This window comes from Ochlerotatus camptorhynchus, unplaced genomic scaffold (genome assembly GCF_037179485.1).
Source record: "Ochlerotatus camptorhynchus isolate MF236.1 unplaced genomic scaffold, CSIRO-AGI_Acam_v1.1 ptg000108l, whole genome shotgun sequence".
In the NCBI taxonomy this organism is placed as follows: Eukaryota; Metazoa; Arthropoda; class Insecta; order Diptera; family Culicidae; genus Ochlerotatus; species Ochlerotatus camptorhynchus.
In genome coordinates this window covers 1,546,995-1,568,546 of record NW_027040598.1, presented here as the reverse complement: position 1 = coordinate 1,568,546, position 21,552 = coordinate 1,546,995, and the positions used below count along the sequence as shown (strand labels likewise).

At 42.7% G+C, this 21,552-nt stretch overlaps 1 protein-coding gene across 1 annotated transcript; it reads left to right on the top strand.

Moving 5' to 3' along the window:
* The first annotated feature begins 1,889 nt into the window (after positions 1-1,889).
* LOC135699412 (transport and Golgi organization protein 1-like) lies at positions 1,890-21,544 on the top strand. Its single transcript, XM_065219668.1, has 9 exons — positions 1,890-2,049; positions 2,286-3,665; positions 4,009-4,367; positions 4,422-5,225; positions 5,283-5,443; positions 5,511-5,612; positions 7,915-8,123; positions 8,188-8,790; positions 20,988-21,544. The coding sequence occupies exons 1-9, from the start codon at positions 1,944-1,946 to the stop codon at positions 21,068-21,070; spliced, it is 3,807 nt and encodes a 1,268-aa protein (XP_065075740.1). The 5' UTR covers positions 1,890-1,943; the 3' UTR covers positions 21,071-21,544.
* The last annotated feature ends 8 nt before the right edge of the window (positions 21,545-21,552 follow it).

Below are 21,552 nucleotides of genomic sequence, written 5' to 3'. Positions count from 1 at the left end.
TCCGAACACGTCGTTAAGCTCCTTTTTATGGTTATTTTTATTAGGGTATGCTAAGATGATGATTTTTGCTCATGTAATCGCACTTTTTTTAAATAGTGCCAGTGCACCAAAGTTGATGAAATTATGGATTCCAGTTCCATATTTAAGGGGGTATTCCCGATCTTTTTTTTCAAAAAATCAAATTTTTTTTTTCACGTTTTTTTGTACTTTAGACTATATACTTTCATCCCCCCAAGCCGTTTTCCGATCAGCGAATTCGGTGTCCAGGCATAGCTGACTAATGGTAAGAACCCCCAAATGGTTTTAACTAAAGTCAAAACTTTAAACGCGTTTTTCTCGAAACCACATTTTTTTATCGGGCGAAGATTTTTCTCAGAAACTATAAGAGATATTGACTTGAATCTTTGTTCCTTATTAAATTCTTTGGAGCTTCTCCCACTTTCAGCCAAAAATATTAACATTTAACATTGTTTGAAGCACCTTAAAGCTGCAAAAAAGCGGGCTAAAAATCGCCTGTTTTTTCATATGGCCGCCATTTTGTTAATTTGCAAGATTTTTTGCTGCCAACGGGAGAAGCTCCAGAGAATCTTATCAGATTATTAATTTCATCACGAAATCTGTTTCAGATGAAGCCGTTCCAGAGAAAAGTCTTCGCCCGTCCAGGCGTTTGCGGCGAACAGGGGTCTGGTTGCCGCCATTTTGTGACGTCAATAATGTCTTTTTTTATGTCGAAAAAAATTTATTTGTAAACTTTAATGTTCAATAAACAAGAATCCCAAAGAGTTAGGCGCATTACTATTCATTTTCCTTGAAAAAAAATTAATTGAAAAACAGGCCGAAAAAAGGCAAAAGATTGGGAATACCCCCTTAATGCAGATTACGAATATGTCTTCGCTTCAATAGAGATTAGTGACGTTTAACGCACACACACTAACGGGGGTCTATCGCCGTCAGCTAGGTGGCAGCCCTATCTTGTTTGCCTTGCCTTGAAAAGAGCTAACATCGCTGCGGGCCCGCGAATCGTGGGCCCTACTGACAGCTCATAATTTGTAAACAAATAGAAGATTCAAGCCAGAATTTCAAAAAAGGTGTGACTGATATTTTAGATATTCTTAATATTTTTGCTTACATTTTGTGAAAAATAAACTTAGAACTCATAAAATATTATTTTCTGATTTTCTACCACGAAGTCAACCATTTATATGGCATAAAAGGGAAAATAATTTCATTTGATAAAAATAAGACAGTTCAGTCACGCCATTTTTGCAGTTCAGACTTGAATTGTGACGTTTCAGATGTTGGTTTCAATAACATGGCGGCATATCACCCAGCTGATCGCCGTGTATAGTTGTTTATTATATTGCTCGGGTTAACCTCAAAATGTATGTAATTCGTTCTGTCAAAATGAGTTTGACAACTGTTTATTATGTATTTTCCTCGGTTTTTCACTACCACAGTTTCACACAGCGCACCAATACAACCAGGCGTGAAAGTCTCTATACCCCTAAACAATTGTTAACCCAATTTAAAATTTGGTTTAAATCCGTACCGCGTTTTACTTCTTCTACTCGGGTATCTAAAAGTTTAGAGATGTGAGCAGTAATTGCATTGCAATTTAAATATGGTTTCATCGAGGGGTCGTATAATAGTGGAAACAATATTTTCTAAAGGTTAAAAATATGTTGTTTTTTACTACACAATGCTTGAAATAACTATAGGTCACTTTTTATAATTACAGAACAACTGTAATATCACAAATTATAATATTTTAAACCTTTCTACGATCGATTAGACATATTTTTTCATCCGCATATACATTCGCCAACCCCCCGCCAGCTTGGAAAGAAGACCGACTTTGACAGCTCTCCGCAGCAGACGAATTTAGACAGTTTGTGTGTGTTGAAAGGAGTGATGTGGCTTTATAATAAGCAGCGAGAAAAATCATGAAAAACTTAAATTTTGCTTGTTTTGTACATATTTCCTGTTTAGTTTTAGTGTTAACCGTAGCCGGAAGTAGTTCGAAAGAATGCGGCGATAAGGATTGCAAGAGTAAGTGCGATTCTATGGGTGTTTTCCTCTCTGATCCAGATTGAGTACTTTCTCGGTTGGCACTTTCCTTCAACTCGACCAACAGTGCGGGTCGCAAAAAGTGCGACCGCTATCTGCTTGCGGTGCCGACGTTGGAAGAGTGGGTGAAAACTGGGACAGGTGTCTCTCTTGCTGGAGGGGAAGCTCTGTTATGCTTGAGTGCAGTTTTGTTACATTACGGTGTTGTTTGTTTTCAGCTCCGATTGCCAAAGGGTACGTAACGTTGCGCTACATGGGCGGTGGCGGGCAGAAAGTCAATCTGGCCCAAGGTGAAAAGCTGCTGATTCTAGGGAGGAATTTCGGAAAGGATAGAGACTTTCTGGTGCAAAAGGCGGATGGCAAAATAGGATTGGCCAGCACGAAATTCGTCCGGGAGAGTGAGATTCTGGTGCGAACGAAGGATAGGATTGAGATTCCGGATGTAGAGCTGCAAGCGCAAATCGATCCATCGTCTACTACCGAGCAGAACGTGATTGATGGAACAACGATTAACAATGTTCAGTTAACGGAAAAACCAACGATCGAACAAGAACCGGCGCCGGTTGAGGAAAAAACCCCAGATTTAGAGGTCATTCCTACGGGGAGTACTATCAATCAGGAACCAACAGGTCTTCCAACGGTGAATAAGGAAACAGTAGAAACGAATCCGACTGAAGGAAAAGAAACCGCAGCGGTACTAGAAGAAGAAGACGAAGAAGGTGAAGATGACGAGGAAGAAGTCGAAGACGAGGGCGATGAAGGTGAAGATGAAGCTGAAAGTGAAACTGCCGATCAAGAGGTGGGCAGTTCTACAGAGCAACCGGTGGAACGACCTAGTGAAGTTTTAGAAGAAGCAAAAGGAAACATAGTGGAAAATTTAAATCAAGGTGAAGAATCTGTGGAAATTGTGGAAGAAAGTCAAGATAGTTCCGAAACAGCAGATCCTCCAGCGACTGAAGAAAGTATCGCCTCTCCCGAGAATACATCCACAGTCGAACCAACGGCAACGGAAGCTCCTGTAGCTGATGAACCTGCAGTTCCTCCAACCGAAGTTGTGGAAATTACGACTCCAAGTTCTGTAGTGGAGCAGCCCACACAAACAAGTGAACCGGTTGAAGCTCCTACTACTGCTCAAGTCGTCGAAGAAACAACCCCTCCCATAGCTGTTGTTGATCTGAGGGAGGAAATTCCTGTGACGGAGGAACCTGAGCTAATCCCGGAGGCCTCAACCGCAGCAAGCACCAATCAAAATGTGATTGATGAAGCTACCCTAACTCCGGAATCTGCATTACCTCAACCACCACATGGATTACTGAGAGGAGGCCTGGGCAGTCTCCTGTCGCATAGCCATCATCACCATCATCATCACGGCCACGATCACCATCATCATCACGGTCACGATCACCATCATCATAATAATCAGGTGGAAGTAAATGGGAACCAACTGGAACCGGAGAAACATGAACACGAGTTACCGTTCATCGGGGGAATTGGACAAGAGTCGTTGGAAGAACTTCCGGATCGGAAGCCTCTGGAGAAGGAACCGGATTCCACATCCAACGAAGAAACGGTTCAACATCACGGTGAGCAGGAAAAAGGTGAATATAATCATCGGTGGGATTTGTATTGATTGGAATATTATTTAAGGTTCTGTAATTTATTGTAAATAATTTTTGCGCCTCTTCAGTATGCACTTGAATGCAAAACAAACATTTTCTTCACTTCACTTTACACTCGCACACATCTTGCTGCAAAGCGCGTTTCGTTTTGCACCTCAGACGGATGACATTTGAAAAAGAACAAACCAAAAATATTTATAGCATCTTATTATTGTGATCGCTACCTACTTATTTTCGTTGCGAGTAGTGTCGACTTGACTTTCGATTTTTGCAACATTTATCGGACGTTGATTACGACGCAATTGTGTTCCGTGCTTTTCAGTTGCTCCGGTTGCTCCTGAAGACGGATACTGCGATCAGCAGTCCTGCCCTCAGCCGAATCCTGCGCAGCCCTCCCCTCAGCACCAGCACGCCAATGGATTCCACCATTCGATGGTGAAAGATAGTGCCAACGTTATGGAAGAGCAGCAGGAGCCTCTGCAGGATGAGACGATGTCATCCTCCTTCGTGGACAATCAGGAGGAAGAGGAAACGGATTATGCGAAGATGTTCATTGTTGAACTAATCAAGTTGAGTGACTTGATCTTGCTTCTGGGTATAACATCCTTCACGTTGATCGTGTTCTCTCTAGGTCACTATTTGATCAACAAGAACCGCAAAGAGAAGCCGCTTATATATAAGGTAAGAATGCTACAATATCACCTTAGCTATAATTTGACAACCTTCCTTTCGTAGTTGAACATGGTCGAACGGGATTTGATGGCATCGCACAAGGAGAATGCCATGCTCAAGAGCGACCTGTCCGAAACGAAACACAAACTGATCAGCATCGAAAACAATTCATTCGGTTCGAACGATATGGTGATCGCCCTCCGTCACGAACTGGAAGATGCAGAGCAGGCCAAACTCGAACTGCAGGAACAGATCGCTTCCCTGGAAAAGGAGCTGGAGAATGCCGCCGAAGCTGGACTGGAGCTGAACAAAATGGTCGCTGAACTGTTAAATCAAAGTGGAAGTGATTCGATTGCCTTGACGGTGGATGAACTACAGAGGCAACTGAACGAACAACAGCAAACGATCCTTTCGATGAACACGACCTTGGCTGACAAGAGTCGCGAGAACAGTGAACTCCAGATTACCCTCGGCAATCAGTCTGCCAAGTTCCAACAGGACATGGAAGACCTGCAGCAAGCGTTGAACGATATTAAACTGGAGAAGAACAACATGGAGATCGAGCTGAACAATATCAAGAATGGCCAGAGTTCACATCTGGAGACGTTCAGAAAAGAAATGAACGCTGAAATCGCTAAACTGAACAAGGAGGTCAAAACTTACCAAGCGAAGTGGGAGGAGGGAAAGAAGGCTTTGAATTCTGCCGAAGCAAAAGTGGAAGCACTGGAAGATTGCATCAAAGATATTAAGCGGGGCAATACTGGTGGAACCGTCGATGGGCTGATCGTTTCGGCTGAATTGAAGGCACAGGTAGCGGTTCTGAGTAAGGACAAACTCAACCTACAGGACCAATTGCAGGGGGAGATTGTAAGGTTATTTCAATAGAGTTGTAAATGTTGATCTGACACGTGACGTTTTTCACAGGTTGCCCGACAACTGTTGGACGATCATGTTAAGATCATCAACGAGGAGATTTCGTCCTTGAAGAAGGAATTCAGTCAGGCCGAAAAGGATAAGCTGGAAGCTGAAACTCGCCTGGAGGTACTGTCGTCGTACTTTAAAGACAAGGAAACGCAATTGCAGAAGTAAGCTAAGCTGCAGCCATTTTTCGTGGGAAATTTCATGATTGATTGATTGATTGACTTTTCGCAGGGAATTAAGCATCAAGGAAGCCATGTGGATGCAACAGCAGGGAGAAACAACCAGCACTGTCGAGAGGATCCGACTGATGCAGGACGAGATTCAACAGCTAAAGTAAGTCCCCAGTTCGAGCTCTGGAAAGTTTTTTTTAAAGTTTCATAATTCTAAAATCAGTCTAAAAATCTAGGCAAAACGCTATTGAGCTGAATGAGGCAATAATCCGAAGTTTGGGAAGTTAGAGATTGAACTTAGAAATTGTTTAAGGGATCATGAACTTGAAAAATAATCGAGATCAACGACTTAGTGATTTTTAAAAGATTGCGAGCTAAGAAAATCCTTCAAAATTCTGGGACTAGACAAAAGTTCAAGATGCTGACAATTATTTTTTTTTTATTGCGTTTATTCATAAGGCCCCCTTGCCTATTAGGCATTGCTTGGGCCGATGACCATTATTTACAATTAGATCCCTTCCCGCTTTTATTTTTCAAATAAGACGTATTATCACCGACAAACCGACCTGAATGACCATACAAAGTACCATCAAATTTCTAATCAAAGCACAAAACTGACATCTGCCGCCGTGTTCGCGAAAATGTGTATCCTAGCCACGAACACGCATGCAAAATGTATGAGTTGGTTCGTGTCTAATCTATTCCGGTCTAATTATTTTTACCTAGATAAAAACTTCTATGGTTTTGACAGATGGGATCGCTACACATTTGAATCCGCTGTTATGGATTCTCGATCAAGAGTGAAAAAAAAATCCTATGGTTTTGACAGATCGGATCACTGCACATTTAAATCGACCGTTTACGATTTTCGGGCATAAGTCAGAATTAAGTGCCATGTCGGTTTGTCGGTGGTATTACCCCCTATTTGATAAGTTGCATTATTTTCATCTAAACGATCTGTTTGCTGACCAGTCTTCTGGGTGCACTGATCAGCACGAACTTTCTTTTTTTCGTTCTCCGGCGTTTGTTGGTATTTCCAATGAAATCCTTTGTTGCGTTTGATGAGCTGGTGCTAGAGTTTTCGTCGTTGCTTTCAACGTTTGAAGTGTGATGATCCTCGGTTTGATTGTCGGTGTTTCGCTGTTGTTCATCTGCTGAGAACCCGGTGAAAGCATGAGATGATTGACCCGATGTCGCTGGCTGGTTTTGTTCGATATCCATCGATGGGAAATCAGCGAGACTGAATACCCCCTCGGTTGGTGGAGCTGCTGGAGCGGTGACAACATCCAAACATTTCTGTTTAGGATGTGCTGCTCGGTCACAATGGCGGCCGTTTTTGGTTGCTTGTCGTACGTTACCAACGTTGTTTCGTTGTCGACCGTGATGTATGATGGAATGGCGCTTTCGAGTCGCATTCGCAAAACTCGAACACCGCTCAAGAATCCTGGGAAGTAGTGCTTCCATTTCTCATGTCGACTGGAAATCACTGTCCCGCACTTTGCCATGTGGTTCATAACAGTGGCTTGTGGCCATGCCAGAGGAAGGTCACTGCTTCACAATCCACATATACCAGGATTTTGAACTCACTCTTCGTACAGAAAAACGCGTGTTTATAATTCTTTTCATAGCGCAAGACAACTTCATTGTCTATCATCTCAATAAAAACACAATTTCGGACGTTATGAAACTGAATGCATCTATCGTCCGAATATTGAAGCTTAATATTGTTCTCGAAGAATTTTTGCACTTTTCCCGCATTGGGACGAACTGGAAGGACACTGAAGTCAACAACAAGTGTGTTTTACGAACTACACGCATTTAAGCTACAATATTTCACCAAATTAAGCAGATCAGAAAGAGCACACGTCCGATGAATACGAGTAATGGCTGTCGAATGAAATTGTTGACTATTCAATAGAATTTTGATGAGAATTTCAAAAGAATTTATTGTTTAACTGAAGAACTGGAACTATTTAAATAATTGTGATAACATTAACAAAAATAACCATCTTAGCGCCCCTCGGTGGTACTTTGTATGGGAGCGTGTCAAACCGTGAAGTGATTATTTTGCTTTAAATCTTGATTTAAAAATCGAGATGAAAGTAAATGGGATCGAAAAAATATCGTTGTGCTCAAAAAACGAAGCCCTATATTACCAAAATGCGTTTTTGATTTTCACTACTGATGTCATTATCGGTGGTCACCAGTGAGCCCTGTGGGAGGTTAACACTATCTTCTATTGAACCTCTTCTCTAATGTATTTTGTCTTCCGTTCCGATGTCGATGACATTGCTGGGCCCATTATTATTATAAAACAGAAATTGTTACTTGGGTAGTAGTGTTGCTGGTGGTAATTTCGTAGGTTGTGAAAAATGGGTCAATGTGCCAAACGAAAAAAAAATTACTTCAAACGTCGTTTTCTAGCGGATTCAGACTTATCCCATTTTTCCATCCTTCTCATTCAGATCCCAAAACGATAAGCTGCGCGCCGAAATCGAAGCTCAAGCCACTGCCCACAAAGCACAGTACACGGCGCTGGAGACACGATCACACGATGCCTGGCTAGCGGCCCGCCAAGCCGAACGCCGTCTCGAGGAATCCCGCAACGAATCCAGCGCACTGCGGCGTAAACTCACCGCCCTCGGGGATGCCTCTGTCAATAACTCAGTATCCGGTAAGCAAATTCAATTTATCCATCAACTACAAAATAATCCCAACCTAAACCTCCCACATTCTAGATGGTCTCATGCCAAATGTAGTTCCTCCGGCAGACATGAACCTTACTGCCCCATCACCCATCCGAGTAGAATCCCCCAATGCTCCTCCCATGATGGGACTGCCTCCGCCTCCGTTCATGCCTCCTCCGTTTGCACCTCCCTTCATGCCCCCGTTCATGCCTCCGCCGGGTCCGGGAGAGATGCGTCCCGCTCCCCTTGGTCGCCTTATGTCCCCTCCTCCGCCTAACCGATACAGTCCTAGTCTGATCGATAGCCGCGATCGGTACACCCCTGAACGAGGCCGGTACTCTCCGGACAGTCGCTACGATTACTCTGTGATGTCCAACTACGAAACGGAAACCGATTTTAGTCCTCCGCCGTCTCCTCCGCCCCATTCGCGGCGTTCCAATTACGATCGGGAGCGTGATCACCACCGCTCGGATCGGGACCACGACCTCCGGGATCGAGACCGGGATGTACGGGAACGCGACGGGCGCACGAGTGGCAGCGGAGGTGGAGTTGATCGAAGCGGTGGCGCCGGTGGATATCCGAAAGCATTTTCGCCACCCGGCATGAGGACAACTTCCCCGCCCATTCAGGATCCTAGGAATAAAAAATATCAAGGTAGTAGCAATCAATACTCCGATGACGAATTCGATGAGTGGTAGAGAAAACTTGTGCATTGGATTTCGCTTTCGGCTGCCCTGCTACCCTAGAAAGAACCTGAACGTTATTCAATTCACTTAACCCTTAGTTTTTTTTTCGTTGTTAATTTTTTACGCGCTTAGTTAGATGAATTGTTGAAGTGTACATGCAACAACAGGATCCACATTGCCTGCGCCTGCCTTCTTTCACCAACCAACCAATTCATCTTCAACGCATAATACATTACCAATCTACATACGTACAAGCACGTCTTCATTTGCATCACTTTCATTAGTGCAGGGTCCACTTGTGGTGTAGTTTGAAAACGTGTAAAAGGAGACTAGGCTACCAATTTACATAAACACTAGCTAATAATCATCATCAACGTCATTGGCCCGTTGTAGGACAGTATTGAACGATGACGGTAAATATATTAGAACTAATAAAGATTTACGGACGAGACATTAAAACGATCTAACAAATCGGTCTACATGTGTACAAAAGAAACCCACACTTCTCTCCCTGCTTTGCATTCGACAATAGTCAACACTCATTTCGCTTACTAACCACTCCGCGCTGCTTTTCATTTAATTGGTTGCTTCTTGTGTTGAATTTAAGAATTAGTTTAACACATTTTTCAACCCTTATTTCGCTTTGATTTTCTTTTTTGTAGTACACTCCGGCTGCCTAGTTAAATCAACTCATTTCGGTTAGACCAACGACGTGTAGGATCGTCCTTTTGCGCGCCGGCGACCAGCGGGGCCTAACGGGGGATCTTGCTATTTTGTCCGGCACCAATAATTACCAATCATGTCCAGTAGATTTAGTAGAAACCGTGATCAAGGGCCCCCCTTGTGGACTCTGCAGGTGCTGAGGTGCATAAAGCTTTTGGCAATTTTATGCACTCACTTTCAGAAATTCAAACTGATTTTCTTAAAGCTTTGGACGCATAATCTAAATCCTACCTTTTCAAATGTGTTGGGAAGAAAATCTAGGCCGATATTTTAAACAATCCGTCCGAAGGTGTCTTGGTACTTTTGAAGATATTGCTCACTCGAGCTTATTGACTTTTCTGATTCCTAGTATGAAGCCTTATATGGGCAAAAAAGTAGCAGTAAATTTTCAAAACTGTTTATACTTTTGAGAGTTTTTCGTACTGACATTTATTTTTATTTTTTAAACTTATCCCCATAGAAGATAAAAGACAACGGCCGCTCCGTGGTTTGATCCCAGGTCCGAAATGTTGTTGGACGTTGTTTGCTGTCCTGTGATTTTTTTATAATCTTTGATTTCAATGTTCGAGATCGCGAAGTTTTCCATAACTTGCTTCTCGAACGTTTTCAAGTTCAAGTTTTATCAATTTTACAGTTCTTTCAATTTTTAACACTCCCCCTTATTCTGCGAGTCACGTGACTCTCTCTCACCGGTGAGGTAACAATAGTCACCTCGTGTGAGGTGACTCTCCATTTGATTTACATGGAGAGTCACCTCACACGAGGTGACTATTGTCACCTCACCGGTGAGAGAGAGTCACGTGACTCGCAGAATAAGAGGGAATGCAACTGCTGCTGCCGGTTTCAACAACAGCTGAACTGCCTCTCTTCGCATGTCGGTCCCATAGTAGTTTTTGTCAAAACTGAGTTTTTCAAAGCAAATGGTAGCTAATCATCCATATTTTCATAAAACTGAATGAACTCAATAACTTTGTTCTGAAAAAGTTTGGAAAGACAGCTAAATTGGTTGTCTCACCACATAAGAAGCAATGGTACGAATCAAAGTTAAAATGCGATTTTCTCGGCTTGCTGATTTTCGCCAGGGACTGACTTGCGAAGAGCGGCAGTGAAAGCAATCTTTAATATGTTTTCTACAATCTAAAACCTATTATCTCGAATATTTCTCTAACTACGAAAATCTTTAAAATGTCTCCATGATCTAAATTTTAAACTGTTTTCTATAACCCCGGAAGTGACCGAAGTAGACCTAAATCACATACCTAAATGTAGGTACCAATCAAGGTGTCAATATCTCATGAGTTTACTTACTTACTTAACGATCCTGCGCACCTCCAGGGGTGCAAAGGGCCTTTGTGAAAGCTTTTTTTTATATCTTTATTCAGGAGACTTTCAGCCCTGGGCTGGTTTGTCTCCGGACACCTCAGAAGGGAGTATCCCAAAGGGAGAGAAGGTACAGAGTTTTTATTTTACGGAGTTGAATGGAGGATGCGGTTCCAGAGGGGAACTTATTGTGCCTTACTGCTCTATGTTGCTGTAATCTTCTGTGTTTTCTGTTTTGTTTTGAGGACCCCAGCAGAGCCCCACCGGTAGAAGCCGCCAGGAGAGACCTGGCACCCGCTACCGGCAGGGAATGCCGGGCCTAATGTAATAATATATATGGGTTAAACCCTCATGTAGATTCCGGCCTCCTTCGCACATATCAGTTGTGCCTCTGCTACAGGGTCGTTCTGAAGGGCGTCTCGGATGTTGCCCGGGATCCCGTAAAGTTCTCGTGGTCCGTGGAAACAAGGGCAGTTTATTAGAATGTGCTCGACCGTCATTATTGTTCTGCAGGTGTCGCATCTTTTGCGGAAGTTTCTGCCACTGCTGCTCCCCATGTTGTGGGTGATGCGGGTGTGGCCGGTTCTTAACCGGGACAGGAATCTCTGGTCGTTAAACCTTGGGACATCCGTCCAGGGAAAGGTTACCCCTTTGGTCTTCCGGATGAAGAGGTCTCTCCTGGCGAACCATTCTCGGTCCCATGCCGTCCTGAGGGTTGACTTGATCCAAATTTTCAGGTCCTGTCTGGGGACCGAACTGTTGGCGAGTCGGCCATTTCGTCCAATGGCTGCGAGGTGGTCTGCTTCTATGTTTCCGGCAATTCCGCAGTGTCCCGGTATCCACATGAAAGTGGTGCCAGGGGGTTGTGGTTTTGTATGGCCTGAATCCAGGGGTGGTGGGCGGTGGCGGATTCCACCTCCACTTCCGTTCACGAATTTCTGTCTCTATCGGCTTCTGATGGCACAAACGATGAAGCTCGGAATTTGAGATCCAATTGTGGGGCCACCAGGCACGAATTATGTACCGCAGGCATCGGTTGATAAACACATGCAGCTTCTGAGTGTTCTCCGCTGATACACACCATGTTTCACTGGCGTATAACAGCACAGACTTCACGTTCGAGTTAAAAATTCGGATTTTGGTGCGTCGACTGATCTGATTCGCTCTCCATACATTTCGCAAACTGGCAAAAGCAGCCCTCGCCTTCTTAATCCGTGCACCTATGTCGCTCTTGGTGCCGCCGTCCGACGCTATTTGGCTGCCAAGATATTGGAAGCTTTCGACTTTCTCCACTGCCTGTCCAGCTACCGTGAAATTGGAACGGTTTTCCGTGTTGACATCCAACGATTTGGTCTTGTTGACGTTGATGGTGAGACCTGCTTCAGAGGAGCGTTCCAGGTCGTCGAGCGTACTCTGCATGTCAGAGCGCTGTTGTGCTAATAACGTATCATCATCAGCCAAATCGAAGTCGTTGAGATGCTCGATAGTAATAGGCTGCCACAGCAACCCACGATTCGGTACACGGTCAACGGCTCCAACCATGATCTAGTCGATTACGATGAGGAACAGAACAGCGGTGATAATATACATCCTTGCCTCACACCCGCGATTATTCGAATCGGGTCAGATAAAGCTCCGTTGTGCAACACTCTGCATGAGAAAGCCTCGCACTGCGCTTCGATGAGGTTGACGATCTTATCTTGCGTCTCAGAGCGCCCCACAAGTTTTCGTGGTTTAGTCGGTCGAAAGCTTTTTCGTAGTCAATGAATACCAAGTACAGGGACTCTTGGAACTCATTGACCTGCTCCAAGATGATGCGGAGCGTGACAATTAGGCCTATTCTGCGCGGTGTGTGAGGTGAGGTGAAAGTGAGGTGAAAGATGGTGAAGCGACAATTGTCACCTCGGGTGAGGTGACTCTCCATGCAAATCAAATGGACAATTTTAACTTCATTAGTGACAGTGAGTCACCTCACCTCACACGCCGCGCAGAATAGGCCTAAATATGGTCCACACATGATCTTCCAGCACGGAATCCTGCCTGCTGTCGTCGGAGAGTCGCGTCGATCTTCTTCTGTCGCGGTGTCCCAGATATTGACGAATAGTTGACGCAACATTTGTGAGGATAGTATGGGGTCAGCTTTGAGCATCTCTGCTGATATGCGATCGACCCCCGGGGCTTTGTTGGACTTCATACTTCGCATGGCTGCTTCTATCTCCTGCAATGATGGAACTTCAGTGTTGACGCGAGTAACGCGCCTAACCCTTGGCGGATTGATCGTTGAAACTTCGAGAAGTTGTTCAAAGTGCTCAAACCAACGTTTCAACTGGCCAAAGGGGTCGGTGAGCAACTATCCAGTCGCGTCTTTCACAGGCATCCTTGGGTTCTTCCTTGCCCCGCTCAGGCGTCGTGAAACATCATAGAGAAGGCGTACATTGCCAGTTGCTGCGGCTTTCTCCCCTTCATCAGCCAGGGAGTTCACCCACGCTCGCTTGTCCCGGATACAGGAACGCTTAACTTCCCTCTCTAGAGCCGAATACCGCTGACGGGCCTCGTTCTTGGCTCCTCGGGTCCTTGCTCGCTCTATCGCGGCTTTTGCTTCTCTCCGCTCCTCGATCGTCCTCCAGGTTTCATCGGTGATCCACTCCACGTAGCTCACCTAGGTTGTTCTCGCTTGTTACAATAAAGGCATTCTTGATGCTCGTTCACTGTTCTTCTACGCTGCCACCTTCCGAAATATTAGCTGCGCGAGCGTTGAGCTCTTCGACGAACGATCTCTTCACTGCTGGATCTTCCAGTCGGCATGTGTTGAATCGCCGCCCGAGTCTCTCCTTTCGCCGTTGAACCCGCGCAATGCGTAGGCGGATCTCACCGACCAGGAGATGATGGTCAGACGCGATGTCAGCGCTGCGTTTATTCCTAACATCAAGAAGGCTCCCTCTCGATTTTCGGCTGATGCAGATGTGGTCGATTTGGTTCTCTGCATATCCATCACGGGAGACCCATGTGACTTTATGCACTGGGCGATGGGGGAAGAGTGAACCCCCGATCACCATGTCGTTGTTGCCTCACTCATATCTCCGAGACCATGGCGTCCCATAATACGTTCATAGTCCGAGATGTCGGAGCCGATCTTCGCATTGAAGTCGCCTGTATACATCTTGATATCACCTCTTGGAGTCTTATCCACGACAGCCTTCAGTTGACTGTAAAAGTTCTCTTTGTCCTGCAATTCGGCAGCATCGGTTGGCGCATAACATTGGATTATGGTAAGGTTTCGGACCCGTGTTCTGAATCTGGCAACGATTATTCTCTCATTGATAGGTTCTCATTTGATGAGCGCAGCCTGTGCTTGGGCGCTAAGCAGAAAGCCAACTCCACGATGTCGCGGAGCGTTTTCACCTCGCATACCAGAATATAAAAGTACCTGTCCCGAAGGCAACTTGTGTTCTCCAAAGTTCGGCCAGCGGACTTCACTAAGTCCCAGGATTTATAGCTTCATACGGCGGGCCTCACTGGCGAGTTGTGCCAGTTTACCCTGTTGGGCTAGCGTCAGTACATTCCATGTTCCAATTCTTGTCCGTTGTTTAGCGCTAAAAGTCGTTGCCATAAAATCAGTTCGTAATCTTTCACTATAGGTTTCTGTAACAATTTAAAGGTTTCGGAGACAGTAGGTGGTTGGCCTAAGGTCTCCTATCCGCCGTGGTGGGACTGCCATCTTGGGTATAGCTTTCGGGGAGAAGCATTTCGTATTCAGCCGCTGGATGCCAGTCAGACGCCCCTAACATGGAGAATAGACGCTCGGGTTTTGTAAGCCACATCCTCCGAAAAGGATGCAGCTCCCCCTTCCCTGTCAGCATACGACCAAAGTTCCCACCGGGGTTGGTTACCCGATCTTCCCTAAGGTTACTCGTACCCCAGCCGGCGCCGCGGGGAGGAAGGGATAGGAGTTACTGGGCAAGAGGCTAAGGACGCGAAGTACCGGTGGTACGCATTATCGCAGTCATTTGCCAGCCTCTTTGGTAACCCTAATTTTCAATTTCTCTTATGGTGAGCAGTGGAAGAGGAACTCGATGCCATCCAACCTATACGGTGTTCCAGCTATTTCGACCCATCCAAAAGAAACGTGTGCAGAAACGAAGGTGTAGCCTGATTGATGGTGGCGGAAAGTTTCCTCCAGCTGCCTGTTAAATGTTCCCCGACAAAATCAGAACTCGAACGGGGGAAGTTCAATCCCACCTTAGGAACACATCCTCGAACAAATAATATCCCCCACTACTTCGGAAATGGTTTGCGAACCATCCTTATAGTTATCGTTACTCATCGCCAAACAACAAATTGCTTAATGTCGTTATGCGGGAACAGTTGACCCCACCGAAACCCCCTCCAACGCGAATCTAATTTTAGAGATTGAGCAAGGCCTTACTGACCTTACAAGAACTGATCGGTAGGCCACTCATCGCACCGGGGCCTCTTGAGACACACGAGTTCAACAGAAGGATGATGACAGAGAGGCATCTGCAAAATGACCCGGATCGTTGATGATGGGTATGTGCTTGATGTCAGATTCAAGTAAAGGAATGGAATTGAATTGATCTGTTCCTATTAATCCTATACTATTGCGCTAAGGCAACTGTACATAGGTCCAGATGTGATGGAATATTTGAGTTTGGCGTATCGACATCCTCCAGCAGTACAGAGACTTCTATGGACATCCATATATAGTCTTTTGGATTTCCCATTCATGTCCATATCCAATGCAAACCTATTACTGGCAATAATATCTGAGGAAAACACAGGGGAAAAGTGAGAAAAAAATTCATCACTGAAGACCCTTGCTGAACTTTTTTTTTCTTTATTATTTACTTATTGTTTTACAATTTTGTCGTCGTTCCGAAGATTTTCGTCGTTCGCATTCCATACCGTATTGGACGACCACCACCAGCGTTGCCAGTATTCCAGATTTATCTGGATTTTCCAGATTTTCAGTCGTCTTGATAGATACACAGACAGATCACGGATATTTCCAGATTTTTTAAATATGTTCCAGATTTTCCAAGATTTTTAAAATGTTTTGTTTCAAAATATTACTGCACTTAATCAATCAAAAAATAAAAAGCCAAACTCACTACTTTAATTATTAACGTTGGACATTATTAAAACGTCATACATGGAATTGCAATGGGTTGCAGAATCATGAAAGTTGAGACATTTTTTAAAGATTATTGGCTGAACAAAACCATTTTTTCTTAATGAGAAGGAGTTTTGAACGCCTTTGGATACGGTTGTATCTAAATTTGCTCTCTGTTTTGTGCGTGCATTCTCTTTCATAGTTTTCGGCTGCATTTGCCGGATTAGCGCTGGCACTCTGCCTCCCGGACGGTTATACGTGTGTGAGTGGTGGTTTTCTCGCTTTCCGAGAAGTTTTAGAATCAAGAAAGAAAACATGATTCATCATGTTTGCAAAATTGCAAGCATCAGAAGATTTGACGCTGCGTGGTTTTATTGTTTTTCCCGGACCAAAAATTTGTGGCATCGCGAGTGAAAATTTTAATTTCTTTTTATTTACGCGGTGATGAGCACAGCGCTGATCTATTGTTAGGGTTTTGCGATGTGCATTGCTTTTGTGCACGGAGTGTCTTGAAAAAGAAAAGTGAAGAAAAGTGATATTTGGTTGTTCTGTGGTTGGAGTGGAGAGAAAAATATGCGTGGAAGCATCGGGAATGCGCTCCCGGGTGAAGTGATTTGATGAGCACGTTCCAGTTGAAGATTGTTGACAAGTGTATTTGTGGTGATGCAAATTATGGTTTAGATGACGCATGGCTTCAAACATTTTGTGTATCCAAATAAAACATATTACATACTAAATACGCACAGGGCATCGTCTGCTGACCATTGCCGCGGGTATATCGTGGGAGTCCCAGGTACCCGGTTCAAGCTTTAGTTGGCGGCGGTGGCTCTTCTTGACCTTCTATCCCCTGAGTAGTTAGTGTGAATAAGGGCGTCTATGTGATGTTTTGCTGTACCTGTTGTGGACATCTAGTGCATCCTGTTCCCTTAACTTGTTGAGGACACCCTGTCTTGCCTCAAAAGTTACCCTTTTTGAAGTACTAGTCTTCACAACATAAAGGGCACCATTACGGAGCATGAGATTTGATCAAATTATTCGCAGTTCTACTTGTCCAACGCCCCCGGCTGGGTGAGGGATAGAGGATGACACACACACACACAAAACCATTTTTTCTTAATTATCAAGCCAGGATTTGTTTTTTTTTTGTTATTTGGAGTTTTTGTTTAGATTTTGGCTATAATTTTTTTTTTTAATCCTGGATCTATACAAATCAAAATTTCAATATGGAGGAATTTTCCTAATTTTGGAAATTAGTGAAATCTAAAACTGTTCAGGATTGAAGACAATAGATTGATCTTTGGAAAATAAGCAAGGCTTTTGAATCTAGACATACACAAGGACTTTGAAGTATGTTCGTGATATTTTTGAGGATAACTAATTAGAATTTCAGGAAAATTTTGAAGGCATCTGATAATTTTTAGCATTTTTTTTTAATTGAGTTACCTTTGCAGTTTGAAATAGGTTTTGAATTTTTAAAACAATATTAATTTTTAATTACATCACTGGTAAATTCTATACGAAAGTGAATTCCAGTTAGGTACGTTGGTCATGACCGATCAGAAAGTTATCAAGGCATTTCTCATGATGGAGTTTTCCAAGCAGCACCATTCGTCTCCATAATTATTCATGAAATTAACGATTTTGTTCGAAATTAGTGTATTTTTAAGGGATGCAAATAAAAAATAACTGTTTTTGGTCCTCAAATTGGCTAGAATGCAGTTAAGTATAATGTTTTTTATGTGAAATCGGGCTTAAATATTTCGAGAAATTCGATGCCGTGGCCAGAATTCATATATAAATAGATTTAAAAAGTTTAGTATAAGCTTATAAGTGAAAATAAGAGGTACGTTTAAAATGAATAACAGATTCGTAAAGTACGCATTTCGTACGTCACATTTCCGTAAAAATCTGGTCAATCGACTTGGTCATTGCTGAAATCGTATGTCTATCCAGCGGGACACGGGTTTTCCGTTAAGCTTTGAGGTACGTTCAAAATCCTTGAAGGTACGCTATGGTACGCTATTATTATTATTATTTAGCTTTATTAGGGAGGCTTTCAGCCTTGGGCTGGTTCGCCTCCATTATGGTACGCTATTGGTACATTCCAAAACACGTATCAACTTTGAAATTCGATTGGATAGATTGACGTTACAGTGAAGTGTGAGTATGCAGTCTGTGCAACGGCGTTAATTGTCTTCTTAAAACTCTGATGACAATTGCATGAAGATTTTGTGAAAAAGGCAAATAGTTTAAATTCGGGAAAGAAATATTGAAAATTCTCAAGATGAAACTTAAGGAGAATGCTGATACAAATCGTGAGAATAATTTCAATGGAATTCTGTCCAATGTTTCTATGGAGATTCATTTTTATAAAATTTTAAAAATATGACAATTTCTGGGAGACTTTAAAGGCCATTTTGGCAAAGTACTTGAGTACTTAGGAAATAATGAAAAAAAATGTGACGGTTATTCTGAAGAGTGCACCAAGGAAATTATTAAGAATATTCTGGTACTGCATCAAATAGTAAGGACTATATCGACTATTAGTTTAAAAAATTCATCCCATCAAAGTTGCTTGATTCTTTGCTGCTTCAGAATCCTACAAATTTTCTGAAGTATTTTACCAATAATTTAACTCAATTTGCAAATGCTGCGTAATGGATAATTAAACCTTTGGGTGCACTGTCAATACTTTTCTTAACGTTTGGATGTTTTTAGCAATGCTAACAAGTTTGCTTTAAATATATTTTTTAAACATGAAATTCATTAACATTCGGGTACTTTGAATAAATTCCATAGGATCATACTGACCGATTTTTACGGGAGATTGGCACTTCACTTTGATTTCAACATTTTGATAAAAACAGGGATTTTTGGAGCATTCCAGATTTTTCCAGATTTTATATTTCAACAGGTCCAGATTTTTCTGAAATTGACCTGGCAACGCTGACCACCACATCTTCTAGTTATTTGACCAACCGTCGCTGGAGGTAACCCATTTCGGCCTTCTTTGCCGTATCGACAAGACCTTCTCTACCGATCATAATGTTTACATGAGGCCTGAATAGAAGCTGTTATTGACGAAATCAGCTGGGAGTTTCGCTACGAATCGGATGAGATTTGTTGGTTTTGAGAAGATTCATGGTGCATAAAATAAAGTGGCAAGGCACGATTCACGAACCCATTGCACACTGGGCCAGAAATGCAATCTAGCGGAGTAAAATTAATAACCCTGAAACGAAGCATTTACGCGACTATGTGTCTTCGGTAAAGTTTCTCATCATAATACGGACCATCTATTGACAAAAAAATAGTTCAAAACTCTTCCGCAAAGATGGCGCCACAATCTAACTTCTTTCGCTGACGTTTTGGAGACTTCATGTCTTGGGCAAAGTTGTTTGCCTTGACAAAATAAACAACTCTTTTGTAGATGTAAAACTTCCACAGCCTACTGGTTTTAAGTTATATGGAGTTAAAAAAATGTTGGAAAATTTGGTTTTTTCTTTCTGTTTCGGCTCTTTTGCTGACAACCATATACTGTTATATTTTTCTCTTATGAAAATGCATTAAATAAATTACCTTTTTTGGAGAAATATACTGGCATACTGGTTTACATACATACATAACGGCATCACTGTCGAGTGCATTTCTGGTCCAGTGTGCATTGTAAAGCCCAATGGAGTAAACAAATTAGTCAACCTTAGCAACGATTGGCAAAACGTCTACTCTCGACAGTGATGCCGTTTTATACTATAATGTTTGTGTCCTACTTGTCAACGTGTTCCCTAGCGTGCCGAACAGTGTGCCATGCTGTGTTTCAGCACAGTGTGCAGAGTTCCTTACCACTTGACATACACTTTTTTCCCTTGATTTGTTTTCCGTCGATCTTGTTTTCTGTGCTGAGCACCAATGCTACCGACGTCATGGAGGCAGCTCCCACACTTGGACCCTACATATCGACCCAACGGCTTTACTTCCCTGTTATAAGCTGTTATGCCTCAGAACACCCCGGCGGCGCCAACTGGGATTGAACCCAGGCCTGCTGGGGTGAGAGGTAATCACGCTTACCAGTACAAGGCCGGCGTCACTTCTTGACATACACTGAATTTCCTAGGAATTGCGACAACATTCGAAGCATTTTAAGCTATTCACCCCTATTCTGTATTTCGTTCGAAACGAAATTCCCATACAAAAAAATATTTTTTTATATGAGAATTTCGTTTTGAACGAAATACAGAATAGGGGTGATTGACTTCTGCAGAGCTCCAGTAGATGTAAACGGTATTTGAAATGCATGTTACAATATACCTGTAATGAAAGAGAACATAATAAGAAGACTGGAAACAACAGTGGCGCTGCGGTCGAGTAAAGGTGAAACCACTGGAAGTAAAATTAGCTAATCTACAAATCTCTCTTTTGAGGTTGGCGTCTTTGCTATCAAATGCGTTCGGAGCTTCAACCGTTGACCAATAGATGGGGAAATTGTGTCTATCTTTTAGTGTTTGTATAAGAATGCTTGAGTCGCCAGTGTTGTCTTCCCAGTAATGCTAATGCCAAGGTCACTACTTATCCCAGCAAATTTATCTGAAACTTTTGTATATTTTGTTCTTTAATCAATTAAACAATTCAAAGATCTGAAAAATTTCTGGAAATCTATGGAACATTGTTAAATGTGCGCAGTTTGCTATTTTATGTACGTATGTTCACTAATATATTAACAACACATTCTTTCTCACTTTGCTTTACGTTACGGTACCATACGCTTTCATAATATGGCTTCATCAATAGACTGATTAGTACGAGTTAGTTTTTCGCTTTCTTAGCAAATAGTTTCATTTACGTGCATTATAAGTGACTACTTTTCCCTTTTTTTTCTGTGGTATTTTTCGTCTTCTATTTTTGGTCAACTTGTTTCTTCGACCTTCTACACATACACACCTACACCTACAAAAACACCGTTCAACCGACAACAACCGATCGAAAACCAACAGGTGGTTTCAGTTCCGGCTCACAAGACTCGGTTGCAACCCGGAAGAGCGGCAAACAGTATAAGAACAGTAAACCTTCGGCGTAAATATGACTTACGAACAATTACCTTCTATTTACATGGTAGTGTAGTGGAATCTTTCTGTATCATACGAAACGTTGTGTGTGTATTAAGACGAAAATGGATTTCCTTCATAATGGGGTAATGTTCGTTTAAGGAAATTTCAAACTGAACATAACCTCAACAACTAAAAATCAGTTCCAAAATCATCGTCTCAGAAGTGGACTATCTATATCCAATGTAGATGATTTGATTGATCCTCAAATCACTCTTGAAAATCAAAGTACTTGTGTCACATCGAAGGAAAAAGTGTAAATTTAGATAAAAAAGGATTTTGTTAAAATAAGCATTTATGATTAAAAAACGAGTTTAAATGAATTTATTTTCCCCACCTTTGTACAAAACATAAAGTACTGCTGCAATAGTTAACTGACGTGGTGAATGATAGCAAACATAAACCAACAAGTTATTCAATAATCAAAATCATATTTATACAAAAAAAAGTCAAT